The 17,599-nt window shown below is 66.4% G+C and overlaps 3 protein-coding genes across 3 annotated transcripts; 2 read left to right on the top strand and 1 right to left on the bottom strand.

Annotated features, from left to right (window-relative positions):
* MPZ (myelin protein zero) lies at window positions 1–6,806 on the top strand. Its single transcript, XM_054294990.1, is given in 6 exon segments — window positions 1–58; window positions 1,176–1,342; window positions 3,926–4,139; window positions 5,523–5,658; window positions 6,362–6,422; window positions 6,525–6,806. Coding segments are annotated over 6 exon segments (918 nt in total).
* A 2,389-nt stretch (window positions 6,807–9,195) lies between these two features.
* Window positions 9,196–10,312, bottom strand: PCP4L1 (Purkinje cell protein 4 like 1). The gene is made up of 3 exons (XM_054294981.1): window positions 10,243–10,312; window positions 9,819–9,873; window positions 9,196–9,350 (listed from the first exon to the last, which is right to left on the bottom strand). Exons 1-3 carry the CDS (start codon window positions 10,249–10,251, stop codon window positions 9,196–9,198), a joined length of 219 nt encoding a protein of 72 aa, XP_054150956.1. The 5' UTR covers window positions 10,252–10,312.
* Window positions 10,313–10,812: 500 nt separating this feature from the next.
* On the top strand, window positions 10,813–17,352 carry NR1I3 (nuclear receptor subfamily 1 group I member 3). Its single transcript, XM_054294988.1, has 9 exons — window positions 10,813–10,933; window positions 12,311–12,461; window positions 13,874–14,004; window positions 14,276–14,472; window positions 15,248–15,432; window positions 15,524–15,669; window positions 16,846–16,962; window positions 17,042–17,147; window positions 17,223–17,352. Exons 1-9 carry the CDS (start codon window positions 10,813–10,815, stop codon window positions 17,350–17,352), a joined length of 1,284 nt encoding a protein of 427 aa, XP_054150963.1.
* The last annotated feature ends 247 nt before the right edge of the window (window positions 17,353–17,599 follow it).

Raw genomic sequence — 17,599 nt, 5'->3', positions numbered from 1 at the left:
ATGTCCCCGAGGGCCACCCGCCGCCTCCTCCTCGTGGCCGGGCTCGTGGCGGCGCTGGGTGAGCTTGGGGACAAGGGACGGTCCCCAAAAAGGGGGTGGCAAGGGGGGGGGGTGGTGACAGGAGAGGTTTGGGGGTGGCCCTGGGGATGGGGACACGCGGGGCTTGGGGACTGTCACCTCAGCATGCGGACACGGGGGGCTTGGGGACTGTCACCATGGCTTGGGGACACGCAGGGCTTGGGGACTGTCACCTCAGCATGGGGACACGCAGGGTTTGGGGACTGTCACCGAGCCTTGGGGATTGTCACCACAGCTTGGGGAGTGTCACCAGAGTTTGGGGAGTGTCACCAAGACTTGGGGATTGTCACTGAGCCTTGGGGAGTGTCACCGCACATTGGGGATTGTCACCAAGACTTGGGGAGTGTCACCATGGCTTGGGGACTTGGGGATTGTCACCTCGGCTGGCAGGGGACAGCGGGGGTGGCACCAACCTGGACACAGTGGCGGGTGGCGGTCAGGACAGTTTTGGTCACTGTCACCAACCTGGGGACCGGGGCTGGGTGTGGCTGCCATTGTCACCTCCTTGGGGACAGCTGGAGGTGGCGGCCAGGACAGTCCCGGTGGTTGTCACCGAGCGGTGGCATTTGTAGTGGCACCTCCTTGGGGACATTGTCGGGGGTGGCTGTCAGGACAATGCCGGCCATTGTCACCTCCCTGGGGACAGCTGGGGGAGTGCCACACCCAGCCCCGCCCTTGTCACCCATGGGGACACTGTCCCCTCCCTGCCACCTCTGGGGACAGCAGCGCCGCCACCCCGCTGTCCCCTTCATGCCACCCATGGGGACGGCAGTGCCGCCACTCCGCTGTCCCCTCGCAGCCTTCGCGCTCCCTTTGGTGGCACCTCGGTGACACTGCGGGCTGTGGTGGCACCTCGGTGACACTCCGGGCTGTGGTAGCAGCTTGGGGACACTCCGGGCTGTGGTGGCACCTGGGTGACACTCCGGGCTGTGGTGGCACCTGGGTGACACTGCGGGCTGTGGTGGCACCTCGGTGACACTCCGGGCTGTGGTGGCAGCTCGGTGACACCGCCCCGCGCGGGGGGCGGGGCTGTGACGTGTCTCTGTGTCGCGCGGGGGGCGGGGCTGTGACGTGTCTCTGTGTCGCCGTGTCCCCAGGGCTGTCGCCGGTGTCCCCGATCCACGTGTACACGCAGCGCGAGGTCCACGGCACCGTGGGCTCCAGCGTCACCCTGTCCTGCAGCTTCTGGTCCAGCGAGTGGATCTCGGAGGACATCTCCATCACCTGGCACTTCCAGGCCGATGGCTCCCGCGACAGCATCTCCGTCAGTGTCACCGCTGTCCCCAAAATGTCCCCAAGCCATCCCCGTTGTCCCCATCCCGTTCCCATCGCGCCTCGGTGTCACCTCGTCCCAGTGGAGCCTTCCCTGGTGTCTTCTTGCGCTGTGGTGGCATTGAGGTGTCCCCAGAGTGTCCCCACGGTGTCTCCAAAGTGTCGCCATTGTCCCCACGCTGTCCCCAAAATGTCCCCGTTGTCCCCAAGCCATCCCCGTTGTCCCCATCCCGTTCCCATCTCTCCTCGGTGTCACCTCGTCCCAGTGGAGTCTTCCCTGGTGTCTTCTTGTGCTGTGGTGGCACTGGGTGTCCCCAAAGTGTCCCCATGGTGTCCCCAACCCTTCCCCATTGTCCCCACGGTGTCCCCAACCTGTCCCCATTGTCCCCAAAGTGTCCCCAAGCCATCCCCGTTGTCCCCATCCTGTTCCCGTTGCTCCCCGGTGTCACCTCATCCCGGTGGAGTCTTCTCTGGTGTCTTCTTGGCCTGTAGTGGAACTGAGGTGTCCCCAAAGTGTCCCCAGTGTCCCCACAGTGTCCCCAAAATGTCTCTGTTGTCCTCATGGTGTCCCCAACCCATCCCCGTTGTCCCCAGGCCATCCCCATTGTCCCCATCCCGTCCACGGTGCGCCCCGGTGTCACCTTGTCCCAGTGGAGTCTTCCCTGGTGTCTTCTTGCCCTGTGGTGGCACTGGGGTGTCCCCAGAGTGTCCCCATTGTCCCCACGGTGTCCCCAGCCCGTCCCCATTGTCCCCAAATTGTTCCCAACCTGTCCCCATTGTCCCCATAGTGTCCCCATCCCATCACCGCCACGCCCCAGTGTTCCCACGTCCCAGTGGAGCCGTCCCCGAGGGTGACACGGTGTCTTCCTGCCCTGTGGTGGCACTGGGGTGTCCCCAAAGTGTCCCCACGGTGTCCCCAACCCATCCCCATTGTCCCCACGGTGTCCCCATCCCATCCCTGCTGCTCCCTGGTGTCACCTCATCCCAGCAGAGCCGTCCCCGAGGGTGACACAGTGTCCCCAAGGTGTCCCCAACCCATCCCCAGTGTCCTCACAGTGTCCCCAACCCATCCCCATTGTCCCCATCCTGTCCCCATCACTCCCTGGTGTCACCTCATCCCAGCAGAGCCGTCCCCGAGGGTGACACGGTGTCTTCTTGCTCCATGGTGGCACTGGGGTGTCCCCAAAGTGTCCCCAGGGTGTCCCCAGTGCCCACAGGTCTCAGCACCAGCCCCAGAGGACAGAGCTTCCCTTGAGGTGACACCGTGTCCCCTCACAGTGTCCCCGCAGTGTCCCCTCAGTGTCCCCATGTCCCAGCCCCATCCCTGACGGTGACACCGTGTCCCCTCACAGTGTCCCCGCAGTGTCCCCTCAGTGTCCCCATGTCCCAGCCCCATCCCTGACGGTGACACCGTGTGCCCTCACACTGTGGTGGCACTGAAATGTGCCCACAGTGTCCCCACAATGTGCCCACAGTGTCCCCGCATCCCGGTGCCCACCAAAGCCCAGCGCCAGGCCAGTCCTGTCCCTGCAGGTGACACCGTGTCCCATCACACTGAGGTGGCACTGGGATGTCCCCACAGTGTCCCCGTGTCCCAGCCCCACCCTGCAGGTGTCACCCTCCCCCCTCAGTGCCACCTTGGTGCCACCACCAGCACCTCCATCCCTCTCCCACCCCCTCTGTCCCCACTGTCCCTTCTGTCCCCGCCCTCGGCTGTCACCCCGGGTGACCTCGGTGTCACTGTCACCTGGGTGACCTCGGTGTCACCGTCACCCTGGATAACCTCAATGTCGCTGTCACCCTGGATAACCTCAATGTCGCTGTCACCCCGGGTGACCTCGGTGTCCCTGTCCCCCTGGATAACCTTGGTGTCACTGTCCCCCTGGATAACCTCAGTGTCCCTGTCCCCCTGAGTGACCCTGGTGTCACTGTCACATCCATGTCCCTGTCCCCCCGTGTGACTTTGATGTCCCTGTGTCCCCGGGTGACCCTGGTGTCGCTGTCACATTGATGTCCCTGTAACCCCTGGTGACCCTGGTGTCACTGTCACATTGATGTCCCTGTCCCCCCGGGTGACCCCGGTGTCGCTGTCACATTGATGTCCCTGTAACCCCTGGTGACCCTGGTGTCACTGTCACATCGATGTTGCTGTCCCCCCATGTGACCCCGGTGTCGCTGTCCCCCCGTGTGACCCCGGTGTCCCTGTTCCCCCGGGTGACCCCGATGTCCCTGTCCCCCCGTGTGACCCCGGTGTCCCTGTCCCCCCGGGTGACCCCGGTGTCACTGTCACATTGATGTCCCTGTCCCCCCGTGTGACCCCGGTGTCGCTGTCCCCCTGGATAACCCCGGTGTCCCTGTCCCCCCGGGTGACCCTGATGTCCCTGTCCCCCCGGGTGACCCCGGTGTCACTGTCACATCGATGTTGCTGTCCCCCCGTGTGACCCCGGTGTCCCTGTCCCCCCGTGTGACCCTGGTGTCGCTGTTCCCCCGTGTGACCCCGATGTCCCTGTCCCCCCGGGTGACCCCGGTGTCCCTGTCCCCCCGGGTGACCCGGGTGTCGCTGTCCCCGTCCCAGATCTTCCACTTCGCCAAGGGCCAGCCCTACATCGACGACGTGGGGACGTTCAAGGAGCGCATGGAGTGGGCGGGGAACCCGCGGCGCCGCGACGGCTCCATCGTCATCCACGGGCTGGAGCCGAGCGACAACGGCACCTTCACGTGCGACGTCAAGAACCCGCCCGACATCGTGGGCAAGTCCTCGCAGGTCACGCTCTACGTGCTGGAGAGAGGTGCGACACGGCTGTCACCTCCCGGGGGTGGGGACACGGCTGGCACCGGGGGGGGACACGGCTGGCACCGGGGGGGGGACACGGTTGTCACCTGGAGGGGACACGGCTGGTACCGGGGGGGGACACGGCTGGCACCTCTCTGGGGTGGGGACATGGTTGTCACCTGAGGGGAACACGGCTGTCACCTCCCGGGGGTGGGGACACGGCTGGCACCTGGGGGGGACACGGCTGTCACCTCTCTGGGGGCGGGGACACGGTTGTCACCTCCTGGGGGGGACACGGCTGGCACCTGGGGGGGACATGGTTGTCACCTGGAGGGGACACGGCTGGCACCTCTCTGGGGGTGACACGGCTGGCACTGGGGGGGGACACGGCTGGCACCTCCCTGTGGCGGGGACACGGGTGTCACCTCTCTGGGGGCGGGGACACGGCTGGCACCTGGGGAGGACACGGCTGGCACCTGGGGGGACACAGCTGTCACCTGGGGGGGACACGGCTGGCACCTCCCTGGGGGGACAGTGCTGTCACCTCCCTGCGAGGCAGGGACACTGGGCGGTGGCACCTGCACTGCTGGCAGTGACAGCGGGCTGGTGTCACCTCCCTGATTCTCGGCGGTGGCAGGGACATGGGACTGGTGCCACCTCCCTGGTGGTGGGGACACTGGGCTGGTGGCATCTCCCTGATTCCCGCTGCTGCTGGCAGGGACGCCTGGGTGGTGTCACCTGCACTGCTGGCGGGACACCGGGCCAATGTCACCACCCTGCTCCTCCACTGCTGGCGGTGACACTGGGCTGGTGTCACCTCCCTGATCCCCTCTGGTGGCGGGGACACGGTGCTGGTGTCACCTGCACTGCTGGCAGTTGGCACCACGGGGTTGGTGTCACCTCCCTGACCCTGCTGCTGGCGGTGACACCAGGCTGGTGGCACCTCCCTGATCCTCTACTGGTGGGGGTGACACTGTGCCACTGTCCCCTCCCTGCAGCTGGAGGGTGACACGGTGCCGCTGTCCCCGCAGTGCCACTATCCCCACAATGCCACCGTCCCTACAGTGCCACCCACTGATGGGGGTGACACAGTGCCACTGGTGCCACTGTCCCCGCAGTGCCCCCCACTGCCGGGAGGTGACACAGTGCCCCTGTCCCCGCAGTGCCACCCCGTTACGGTGTCCCTGTCCCCACAGTGTCCCCCACTGCCCCGGGGGTGACACAGAGCCCCTGTCCCCGCAGTGTCCCTGTCCCCACTGCCCCGGGGGTGCGACACAGTGTCGCTGTCCCCTCAGTGTCCCCCACAGTCCCGGGGGTGACACGCTGTCGCTGTCCCTGTCCCCTCAGTGTCCCCCACAGTCCCGGGGGTGACACGCTGTCGCTGTCGCTGTCCCCGCAGTGCCGCCCCGTTACGGTGTCGTGCTGGGCTCCGTTATCGCCGGGGCGCTGCTCGTGGTGGCCGCGCTGGTGGCGCTGGGCTACGGCGGCCGCTACTGCTGGCGGCGGCGCCAGGCGGCTCTGCAGCGGCGGCTCAGGTCAGCGCGACCCCTCCCCAAACAGGGACCCCTCCCCAAACAGGGACCCTGCCCCAAACAGGGACCCCTCCCCAAATCGGGGCCCCTCCCCAAATGGGGACCCTGCCCCAAAACGGGATCCTTCCCCAAACAGGGACCCCTCCCCAAATGGGGACCCTGCCCCAAAACGGGATCCTTCCTCAAATGGGACCCCTCCCCAAATCGGGACCCCTCCCCAAATCGGGACCCTTCCCCAAATTGGGACCCTGCCCCAAAACGGGATCCTTCCCCAAACAGGGACCCCCCTCCCCAAATTGGGACCCTGCCCCAAACAGGGACCCCTCCCTGAGCTGCGAGCCCCCCAAACCGCGACCCCTCCCCAAACGGGACCCCTGCCTAAACGGGACCGCTGCCCTAAATGGGGACCTCTCCCCAAATCGGGACCCCTCCCCAAATCGAGACCCCTCCCAAGACCGGGACATTCCCCAAACAGGGACCCCTCCCCGATTTCCGTGACCACCGGGGGCACCAATTCCGCCATCCCGAGCCGCGACCCCTCCCCAAACCGGGGGCTGCAATCCCACCATCCCAAGCCGCTCTTTTCCCCTTCCCCCCAAACCGGCACTACCGGGGCTGCAATTTCCTCGCCCTCTCCCCACACCGGGGGTCCCTCTCACCATCCCGACCCCGTTTTTCCCCTTTTTCCCCCCATTTTCCCCCGCAGCGCCATGGAGAAGGGGAAGCTGCAGCGCTCGGGCAAGGAGGGCTCCAAGCGCAGCCGGCAGGTGAGCGCCGGGCGGGGCGGGGGGCACGGCGGGCTGTCCCCCCGGTCCCCCCGGTCCCCGGGCCCGCCGGGGGCTGCGGGTGAAGCCCCCCTGTCCCCGCAGGCCCCCGTGCTCTACGCCATGCTGGACCACGGCCGCAGCGCCAAGAAAGCCAAGGGCGGCGCCGGCAAGGATAGGAAATAGCGGTTAGCGGGCAGGGAGGGACCCCCGGGGGCGGCCGGGGCCTCGGGGGACCCCCGGCCCCCCAAAGTCATCATGACCATCGAGATGGAGCTGCGGGGGGAGCCCCGGGCCGCGGCCCCGCCCGCCGCCCGCTCGCCGAGCCGGGGCAGCCTCAAGAACGCGCTGCTGAGCATCGTCAGACCCAACTCGGGGGGCTCCTGAGGGACCCCCGGCGAGGAGCGGGGTGTGGTCCTCGCCTCGGGTCCCCCGCCTTGGGGACAGCGCTGGCGACAAGCGCGGCTCCCCCCCCGGCCACCCTCGGTCGCTCCCTGCCCAGCCCCGGGTGGGATTCGTGCCCCGGAACGCGGGGTTGGGGTCGGTGCCCCCTCCCCGGGGCCGTGTCCCCCTCCTCCCTGAACTCGGGGGGTTTCTCTCTGTGCCCCCCCAATTTCGCTCCTTTTCTGGCCGTTTTCTCGTCTCTCCCCGCGGCCGAGCCCAAATGACGTCGCGGGGTGGCCCCTTTGTCCCCTCCCTTTGTCCCCCCATTAACCCCCGCGCCCCGTAACCCCCGGGACCCCTCCCCAAACCCGGCCGGAGCCCCGTGGGAGGGGGCGAGGCTGCGGCCGGGCTGGGGGAGCCGCCCGTGCCCCCCAAGGACGCGTTTTGTACCCCCTGTCCCCGTCCCCGTCCCCTCCGTGTCCCCGTGGTGCCATTAATAAAGCTGACATCTCCGGGAGCCCCGTGCCACTGTCACTGCCACTGTCACTGCCACTGTCACTGCCACTGTCACTGTCACTGCCACTGTCCCCACACCACGGCGACATCGCTGTCACCCCCAGCAGGGAGGTGACACTTGGACGGTGACCTGGTGGCACCCCAGAGTCCCCAATGCCACCACCCTCAGCGCCACCCGCCGTTAATTAAAGCTGTAATTAACACAGCCAAAGCTCGGGGGGGGGTGGGGGGGGGGTGGGCTTTGGTGTCCCCTCGTGTCCATTGTCCCCTCGGGGGGGTGGCTGTCACCTTCTCGTGGAGGGAGGGGACAAAGACCCCGGCCCGGCGCTGGGGGGGCATTTGGGGCACGGAGCATCGCGGGAACGGCCCCGGTGCCCCCCCGGTGCCCCCCCGGTGCCGTTGTCCCTTTCCCTAATAAGTCAGCGCTGCCCGACCCCGCCGTGTCCCCTGGGGCCACCGCCGCTGTTTTTCTTTCCACGGAGCTATTTCTGCACCGGAGCGCGGCATTGCGGGGCCCTGGGAACCGCCCCGAGCCCCCCAAAACCCGGCTGCGAACCCCCCAAAATTGGGCTGAGAATCCCCCCAAAATTGGGCTGTGAAATCCCAACAATTGAGCTGCGAACCCCCCCAAAACCCGGCTGCAAATCTCCCAAAATTGGGCTGTAAACCCCCCCCTAAATCCGCCTGCAAAGCCCCGAAAATCTGGCTGCAAAATTGGGCTGCGAACCCCCAAAAATTGTGCTGCAACCCCCCCTAAATCCGCTTGCAAAGCCCCAGAAAACCAGGCTGTGAACAGCCAAAAACCGGCTGTGGACCCCTCAAAATTAGGCTGTGGGCCCCCCAAAACCCGGCTATGGACTCCTCAAAATTCGGCTGCGAACCCCTCAAAATTGAGCTGCAATCCCCCCTAAATCCGCCTGCAAATCCCCCCAAAAACCGGGCTGTGAACACCCAAAACCCGGCTGTGGACTCCTCAAAGTTCAGCTGCGAATCACCCCAAAATTGGGCTGAGAACCCCCCAAAACCCGGCTGTGAACCCTCCCAAAATTCGGCTGCTAATCCCCCCGAAATCCTCCTATGAAGCCCCTCAAAACCCAGCGGCGAAGCCCCCCTATCCTTCCGTGAACCCCCAAATCTGGCTGCACACGCACCCCAAAATTCGGCTGCAAACCCTCCCAAAATTCGTCTGCAAACCCCCCAAAAATTCGGCTGCAAATCCCCCAAAATCCGTCTGTAAATCCCCCCAATATTCGGCTGCAAACCCCCCCCCAAAGTTTGGCTGTAACCCCCCCGAAACCCTGTCAGTGGGGACCCCTCCCCAAATTCCCCCGAGCCCCCAGCGCAGCCTCCTCTTCCTCACTCTTTATTCTCTGCACGGGCCAAAAGCCCCTCGGGGTGGGGACAGTGACAGTGACAGAAATGTGGGGAGGGGGCGGTGACAGTGACAGAAATGTGGGGAGGGGGCGGTGACAGGGACAGAAATGTGGGGAGCCCCGATTTCCTGGGTTGGGGGCTGCAGCGGGACCCGTCCCCCCGTTTGGGGACACCAGGCGTGTCCCCAGCGCCACCACGGGACAGGAAAATGGGGAATTTCATGGAAAATTGGGGATCCCATGGAAAATGGGGGTTCCCATGGAAAATTTGGGTTCCCATGGAAAAATGGGGGTTCCTATGGAAAATGGGGGTTCCCATGGAAAGCGGGGGGTCCCACGCCGCCCCCTCCCCAGGGCCACTTCCCCTTGGGGACACGGGGTTGTGTCACCCCCCAAATGCCCCTGGTGTCACTACACCGGGCAGGGAAGGTCGTGCCCCCCTCGGGAGGGTCCCCACGGGGTTTGGGGGTCCCCAGGAGGGGTTTGGGGGTCCCGGGGGTCCCTCAGGGCCGCGGCTCCCCCCGGCGCTGGCGGGAGCGGCGGAAGCGGCCCTGGATGGCGAGAGCCGCTCGCTCCGTCTCGGGCGCGCTCAGGTCGATGTCGATCTCCTCCTCCTCCTCCTCCTCCTCCTCGTCCTCCTTCTTGGGATCAGCCTTGGCTGCCGGGGAGGGGGGGACAGGACGGGGACATGCTTGGGGACAGGCTGGCACTGCCAGATTGACGGTGGGCACACTCAGGGGGACACCAAGGGGGACACCCTGGCACCAATCTTGGGGACAGGGGACAGCCTGGCACTTCCAGATTCACCCAGGGGACACCCTGCCACCAACCTTGGGGACAAGGGACAGCCTGGCACCCCCAGATTCACTGTGGGGACACTCAGAGGGACACACTGCCACCCCCCTGGGGACACGGGACACCAAGACCTCTCCCAGGGGGGACACCCCAACACCTGCGAGGGGACAGGAGAGGTCCCCAAATGCACGCAGGTGCCACCCCCCGCAAGGACGGGGACAATGGGGGGACCCTGGGGTCTGCGGGGACAGCGGTGACAGCGGTGACAGAGGTGACAGAGGTGACGGAGGTGACAGCGAACCCGCGCCCCACCTGTGCCGGCGCTCCTCACCTTGCTGCTGCCCACCGGGGGCCTCCGCCGCGGAGGGGGGGACACGGGGACTGCGCTGCGGAGAGAGGGGACCCGGGGGTGACACAGGGTCCCCCATTGTCCCCGAGGTCCTCCCATTGTCCCCGGGGGTCCCACAGCCTCCAGCCCGAGCGGAGCTCACGGGGGCTACGCCGAGAAGAGAGGAGGGCCCGGGAGGACAGGGGAGGTGACACCGGTGGCCCGGGGTCCCCAAAGTGTCCCCTTGCCCTGCAGCCCCCCGTTCCCATTTGTTCCCAGCGCTGCTCCCCGCCCGGCTCGGTGCTGGAAACCCCGGGAAAGGGACAGAGTCCCGGTTCCGGTGCCTCCCGGTTCCCGCACCTCGCTCATCCCGCCCGGTGTCCCCCGATGTCCCCCGGTGTCCCCCGGTCCCCCCCGGTGTCCCCACCTCGCTCATCCCGCCCGGTGCCGCCGCCGCTCCCAGCGCGGGACCGGCGCTGCCGCCGCCGCCTTTATAGGGGGGGTTTGAGTGACAGCCGCGAGCAGCCAATGGGGAGAGGGGGTGGGGCCTAAATGGACACGCCCACAAGGATGGCTCCTCCCCGCCCCGATCCAGGGGTGACGGACACGGGGGGGACATTGGGGACATTGGGGGGGACACAGAGGGGCATTGGGGACATTGGGGACATTGGGGGACATGGGAACATGGAGGGGACACGGGGACATTGGGGGACGTAGGGGGACTTTGGGGGCATGGGGACACATGGGGACATAGGGGGACCTGGTGGACATGGGGGACACAGAGGAATATTTGGGATATTGGGGACATTGGGGACATGGGGACACAGGGGACCTGGGGGACACAGCAGGACACAGGGAAACATCTGGGATATTGGGGACATTGGGGACATTCGGGGACATTCAGGGACATGGGGATCTGGGGGCACTGGGGACACTGGGGACCTGGAAGACACAGGGGGACACTGGGGACATGGAGACATTGTGGGACATTCGGGACATGGGGACACGGGGGAACACTGGTGACATTGGGAACATTGGTGACATTGAGGACATTGGGGACATGGGGACCCGGGGGACACGGCAGAATTGTGGGACATGGGGACATGGGGACATGGGAGGTAGGACAGGGGACACGAGGGGACACAGCGGATCTTGAGGGCACCAGGGTGACCCTGAGCCCCCCGAGTGCCACCCTCCTGTTGGGGTGACACCTGGGGACAGAGCACAGGCGCTGTCCCGGGATGGTGACGCTGCCAATCCCCTTATGGCGCTGGTGACAGTGACCTCCCTGTGGGGACAGCGGTGGCAGGACGGCCACCAGTGTGTGTGACACGGGGTGCCACCCTCAGCACGTGGCTGTGACATCCCGGCTGTCCCCTCCGTGCCTCGCTGTCCCCTCTGCGGGTCTCTGTCCGTCTGTCTATCTCCGTGTCCCTCTGTCCCCGCTTGTCCCGCCCCGGGTGCCACCCCAGGTGCCACCCCCGGTGCCACCTGTCCCCCCCGCCCCGCGCTCTGTCCCCGCCTGTCGCAGCCCCAAGTTCAAGGTTCAAACTCCACGCGGCCCTTCCTGGGACCGCCGGTGACACGCGGGGACAGCCGGGACAGGAGGGGACAACCGGGACAGGAGGGGACACACAGAGACCGGAGGGGACACACAGAGACCGGAGGGGACAGCCGGGACAGGAGGGGACACCCAGGGACCACCAGGGACACCCAGGAATGGAGGGGACACTCGGAGACCGCCAGGGACACGCGGGGACGGCCGGGGACACGGAGGGACACGATGTCCCCTCACTGCATGGGGACAATTCCCTGTCACCGACCGCATCGGGGGACACCGACTCAGGTACCGCCAGCAGGGGGACAGGAGGGGACAGGAGGGGACACGCAGGGACAGGAGGGGACACTTGGCAACAGGAGGGGACACTCGGGGACTAGCAGGGTCACTTTGTCCCCATTGGGGACATGTTTGGGCTGGCAGGGACACACAGGGACAGGAGGGGACAGGAGGGGACGCACAGGGGCTGGCGGGACACACAAGGACCAGCGGGGCCACTTTGTCCCCGTTGGGGACACACAGGGACAGGAGGGGACACACAGGGATCGGAGGGGACACTTGGGGACACGCAGGGACAGGAGGGGACACACATGGACAGGAGGGGACACACGGGAATCGGAGGGGACACTTGGGGAACAAGCAGGGTCACTTTGTCCCCATTGGGGACATGTAGGGCTGGCGGGGACACTCAGGGACGCTTGGGGACGCTTGGGGACACGCGGGGACAGGAGGGGACACTCGGGGAATGCAGGGGACACTCGGGGGCTGGCAGGACACGCAGGGACAGGAGGGGACACCACGGGGACAGAGGGGACACCGCGGGGATGGGGGAGTTCACATGGGTGACAGCGCCGCGGGACACGGTGACACGAGGTGGCCTGGAGGGGACGGGACCGGTGCTGGCAGTGTGCCACCCCCGCTGTCCCCGTGTCCCCAGGCGTGTCCCTGTCGAGCCCCCCCGGCACAGCCCAGGACCCCGCTGGGGACACGGAGCCCGACGGTGACAAAGTGTGCGCCGTGTGCGGGGACAGGGCCAACGGGTACCACTTCCACGTGATGAGCTGCGAGGGCTGCAAGGGCTTCTTCAGGTGGGGACACCGCGGGGACACCTGGGGACACTGCGGGGACAGCCGGGGATACCGCGGGGACGCTGTGGGGACAGCTGGGGACACTGTGGGGGCACTGCGGGGACACTGTGGGGACAGCCGGGGATACCGCGGGGACAGCTGGGGACACTGCCTGGACACTGTGGGGACACTGCGGGGACAGCTGGGGACACTGCCGGGACACTGTGGGGACACTGCGGGGACAGCTGGGGACACTGAGGGGACAGCTGGGGACACTGAGAGGACACTGTGGGGATACTGTGGGGACACTGCTGGGACAGCCAGGGACACTGCGGGGACACTGAGGGGACAGCTGGGGACAGAGTGGGGACACTGTGGGGACACTGTGGGGACAGCCGGGGATACCATGGGGACAGCTGGGGATACTCTGGGGACACTGTGGGGACAGCTGGGGACACTGTGGGAGCATTGCGAGGACAGCTGGGGACACTGCGGGGACACCGTGGGGACAGCCGGGGACAGCTGGGGACAGTTGGGGACACTGCGGGGATGCTGTGGGGACACCTGGGGATACCGCGGGGACAGCTAGGGACACTGTGGGGACAGTTGGGGACAGCTGGGGACACTGCAGGGACACTATGGGGACAGCCAAGGACACTGTGGGGACACCACAGGGACATTGCGGCGACACTGCAGGGACACCACGGGGACAGTTGGGGCCACCGTGGGGACAGCTGGGGACAGCTGAGGACACTGCAGGGATGCTGCAGGGACAGCTGGGGACAGGGAGGGATGGGATGGGACATGGGGACAAAATGGGGTGGGACAAGGGGACAGGACGAGGGGACAAGATGGGATGTGGGGACAGGAGGGACTGGGATGGGAGAGGAGGGGGTGGCACAGGACGGTCCCATGGATAGGGACAGCGTGTGACAAAAGGGGACAGCCCTGTGGCTGAGGACACACGGTGACAGTGGCTGTGTCCCCATCCTGCAGTGGCAGTGGCTGTGTCCCCCTGGTGGCACTGCCTGTGTCCCCTTGGTGGCAGTGTCCCCAGCCCTTGATGGCACTGCCCATGTCCTCTTGTTGGCAGTGTCGCCTTGGTGGCAGTGCCCGTGTCCCCCTGGTGGCAGTGTTCCCCTGGTGGCAGTGCCCGTGTCCCCCTGGTGGCACTGTTCCCCGGGTGGCAGTGTCTGTGTCCCCTTGGTGGCACTGCCTGTGTCCCCCTGGTGGCAGTGTCCCCGTGTCCCCCTGGTGGCAGTGCCCGTGTCCCCCTGGTGGCAGTGTCCCCCTGGTGGCAGTGTCCGTGTCCTCAGTCTCTGGTGGCAGTGTCTCCATTCCTGGTGGCAGTGTCCCCCTGGTGGCAGTGTCCCCCTGGTGGCAGTGCCCGTGTCCCCCTGGTGGCAGTGTCCCGTGTCCCCGTGTCCCCGCAGGCGCTCCATCCTCAAGGGTGTCCGTTTCTCGTGTCCCCTGGCGCGGCGCTGTCCTGTCACCAAAGCCAAGCGGCGACAGTGCCAGGCCTGCCGCCTGCAGAAGTGCCTGGACGTGGGCATGAGGAGGGACAGTGAGTGACACGGGGGACACCGGGGGGACACGGGGCAGGGCAGAGAGGGAGGACATACAGGGCACACAGGGGACAAGGGACACAGGGCAGCAGCTGGGTGGGATGAAGGGGACCTGGAGGGGACAAGGGACAGGGTGGGGTGGCAGGGGAGGGGACAGAGGTGGCAGCAGGGGATGTGGCACAGAGAGGACAGCGGGGACCCTCTCGAGTGTCCCCGATCGCTGTCACCCGTGGCTGCGGTGACAGCGGTGACACGCGCCGGGCGTGGCAGTGATCATGTCGGAGGAGGCGCTGCGGCGGCGGCGGGAGCTGCGGGGACAGCGGGGCCAGGCCGGGGGACAGCGGGGACACGAGGGACAGCGGGGACACGAGGGACTGACGGCCGAGCAGCAGGAGCTGATCGCGCTGCTCATCGGCGCCCACCAGCGAACCTTCGACTCCAGCTTCTCGCAGTTCACGCACTGCTGGGTGAGCGGGGACAGCCCTGTCCCCAACGGGACACCCCTGTCCCCAAATGGGACCCCTTGTCCTCAAACAGGACACCCAGTCCCCAAACAGGACCCCTTGTCCCCAAACGGGACACCCTGTCCCCAAACAGGACACCCCTGTCACCAACGGGACACCCTGTCCTCAACTGGACACCCCTGTCCCCAATGGGACACCCCTGTCCCCAAACGGGACCCCTTGTCCTCAAACAGGACACCCCTGTCACCAACGGGACACCCCTGTCCCCAATGGGACACCCCTGTCCCCAAACGAGACACCCCTGTCCCTAAACGGGACCTCCCGTCACCAAATGTGACCCCCTGTCCCCAAACTGGACCCCTGTGGCCAACGAGACCCCCTGTCCCCAAAGATGTCCTCACTATTCCCAAAGATACCCCAGCTGTCCCCAAAAATGTCCTGACTGTCCCCACGTGTACCCAGACTGTCCCCAAAGATGTCCTGACTGTCCCCACAGGCACCCAGACTATCCCCAAAGATGTCCTGACTGTCCCCACAATGCCCCAAAAGGTGTCCTGACTGTCCCCACGTGTACCCTGACTGTCCCTAAAAATGTCCTGACTGTCCCCACGATGCTCCAGCTGTCCCCAAAAGATGTCCTGACTGTCCCCAAAAGATGTCCTGACTGATCCCAAGATTCCCCAGCCGTCCCCACCGCCACCCCGCCTGTCCCCTCTCTGTCCCCGCCTGTCCCCTCGCTGTCCCGCCTGTCCCAGCGCTGTCCCCTCGCTGTCCCCAGCCTGCCGTGCGCCTGCTGGTGCCGAGCCCGCCTGGCGGGGCTGTCGCGGCGGGGGTGTCGCTGTCGCCGTCGCCGCGGGAGGAGGCGCTGCCGGACGTGCTGTCGCTGCTGCCGCAGTTCGCGGACCTGAGCACGTTCATGATCCAGCAGGTGATCAAGTTCGCCAAGGAGATCCCGGCGTTCAGGTGCGCGGGGGACACCGCGGGGTGCTGGCGGGCGCCACCCGCCGCCCTGTCACCGTGTCACCGTGTCGCCGCCGTGTCCCCTCCCCGGCAGGAGCTTGCCGCTGGAGGCGCAGATCTCGCTGCTCAAAGGGGCCACGCTGGGCATCTGCCAGATCCGCTTCAACACCGTGTTCAACCCCCGCACCAAGGCCTGGGAGTGCGGGCAGCGCTGCTACACCATCCGCGACGGGGCCCTGGGTACACCTGGGGACACTGGGGACGTTGGGGACAGTGGGGACAGTGGGGACAGTGGGGACAGTGGGGACAGTGGGGACATTGGGAGTGCGGGCAGCGCTACTACACCATCCGCGACAGGGCCCTGGGTACCTGGGGACACCTTGGGGACACTGGGGACACCTGGGGACATTGGGGACATCTGGGGACATTGGGGACAATGGGGACACCATCCGCTATGGGGCCCTGGGTACTGCAGGGACACTGGGGACATTGAGGACACCTGGGGACATTGGGGACAGTGGGGACAATGGGGACACTGGGAGTGCGGGCAGCACTACTACACCATCCGCGACAGGGCCCTGGGTACCTTGGGGACACCTTGGGGACACCTGGGGACATTGGGGACAACGGGGACACTGGGGACAATGGGGACACCATCCGCGACGGGGCCCTGGGTACCTGGGGACACTGGGGACATTGGGGACAGTGGGGACATTGGGGACAACGAGGACAATGGGAGCACGGGCAGCGCTGCTACACCATCCGCAATGGGGCCCTGGGTACCTGGGGACAGCTGGGGACAATGGGGACAATGGGGACACCTGGGAGTGCGGGCAGTGCTGCTACACCATCCGCGACAGGGCCCTGGGTACCTTGGGCACACTGGGGACACCTGGGGACATTGGGGACAATAGGAGTGTGGGCAGTGCTGCTAAACCATCCACGACGGGGCCCTGGGTACACCTGGGGATACCTTGGGGACAATGGGGACACCTGGGGACACCTGGGGACAATGGGACACCTGGGGACACAAGGGGACAGAGCCTCCAGCTGTGCCAGGGGAGGCTCAGGGGGGAAATTTGGGTAAATTCCTCCTAAAAATGGGAAAAGGCCCTGGAAGAGCTGCCTGGGTGCTTCAGAGCCACCACCCCGGAGGTGTCCCTGGAGGTGGCACTTGGTGACAATGGTGGGGACCAATCCCAAAGCCACTTCCCACCCTAACCCAGGGATTTGTGCCCCTCCGTCCCCAGCCGGGTTCCAGCAGGTGTCCCTGGAGGTGACAAGGGTGGGGACCAATCCCAAAGCCCTAACCCGGGATTTGTCCCCTCCCCAGCCGGGTTCCAGCAGGTGTCCCTGGAGGTGACAAGGGTGGGGACCAATCCCAAAGCCCTAACCCGGGATTTGTCCCCTCCCCAGCCGGGTTCCAGCAGGTGTACCTGGAGCCGCTGCTCAAGTTCCACGAGAGCCTGCGGCGCCTGCGGCTGCACGAGGCCGAGTACGCGCTGCTCCAGGCCATGCTGCTCTTCTCGCCGGGTAAGCCCCGCCTCGGCGGGGACACGGGGACACCCCGATGTCCCCAAAGCCCCGCTGAGGTCACCCCGCGTCCCCTCAGACCACGCCGGCATCGCCCAGCGCGAGGCCATCGACCAGTTCCAGGAGAAGGTGGCGCTGACCCTCAAGAGCTACATCGACCACCAGCACCACCCCGAGGAGGGCAGGTGAGCCTTGGCACGGGGTGGCGCTGTCCCCAAGGGGGGGGGGACGGCCACCAGAGCCGGCTGGGTGTCCCCAAGGTTCCTGTACGCCAAGCTGCTGCTGCTGCTGACGGAGCTGCAGACGCTGAAGGTGGAGAACACGCGGCAGATCCTGCACATCCAGGACCTGTCGGCCATGACGCCGCTGCTCTCCGAGATCATCAGCTGAGCAGGGTCCCCTGTGTCACCCTCCTGTCCCCAAGTGTCACCCCCAGCTGCCTCCAGGCACAGAGTAAAGCTCCTTTATTTATCCTGGCTCCCAGGTGTGTCACCGCGGGGAAACTGAGGCACGGCCGCCATGGGGACAACGGGGAGCACCCCCATGGCAGCAGCCACCCCCAGAGAGTGGCACTGGGGACAATGGGGATCCCCAGCCCCAGAGAGTGGCACTGGGGACAATGGGGACCCCCAGCCCC

Source organism: Melozone crissalis, unplaced genomic scaffold, assembly GCF_028551555.1.
Source record: "Melozone crissalis strain CALT ecotype California unplaced genomic scaffold, PUWL_Pcris_2 ptg000441l_1, whole genome shotgun sequence".
NCBI classification, from domain to species: Eukaryota; Metazoa; Chordata; class Aves; order Passeriformes; family Passerellidae; genus Melozone; species Melozone crissalis.
Note: the sequence above shows the minus strand (reverse complement) of the source record. Positions and strands in the feature narration are given on the sequence as shown.

What these genes read in the sequence shown, in the direction of transcription:
- NR1I3 (XM_054294988.1), top strand. Translation starts at nt 10,813, where the DNA reads ATGGGGACACGGGGGAACACTGGTGACATTGGGAACATTGGTGACATT. An exon ending in CATGCTGCTCTTCTCGCCGG is followed by an intron (nt 16,963 to 17,041) that starts GTAAGCCCCGCC and finishes GCGTCCCCTCAG; the next exon opens with ACCACGCCGGCATCGCCCAG. An exon ending in CACCACCCCGAGGAGGGCAG is followed by an intron (nt 17,148 to 17,222) that starts GTGAGCCTTGGC and finishes GGTGTCCCCAAG; the next exon opens with GTTCCTGTACGCCAAGCTGC.
- PCP4L1 (XM_054294981.1), bottom strand. An exon ending in CCCCGGTGGGCAGCAGCAAG is followed by an intron (nt 9,351 to 9,818) that starts GTGAGGAGCGCC and finishes CCTCCCCGGCAG; the next exon opens with CCAAGGCTGATCCCAAGAAG.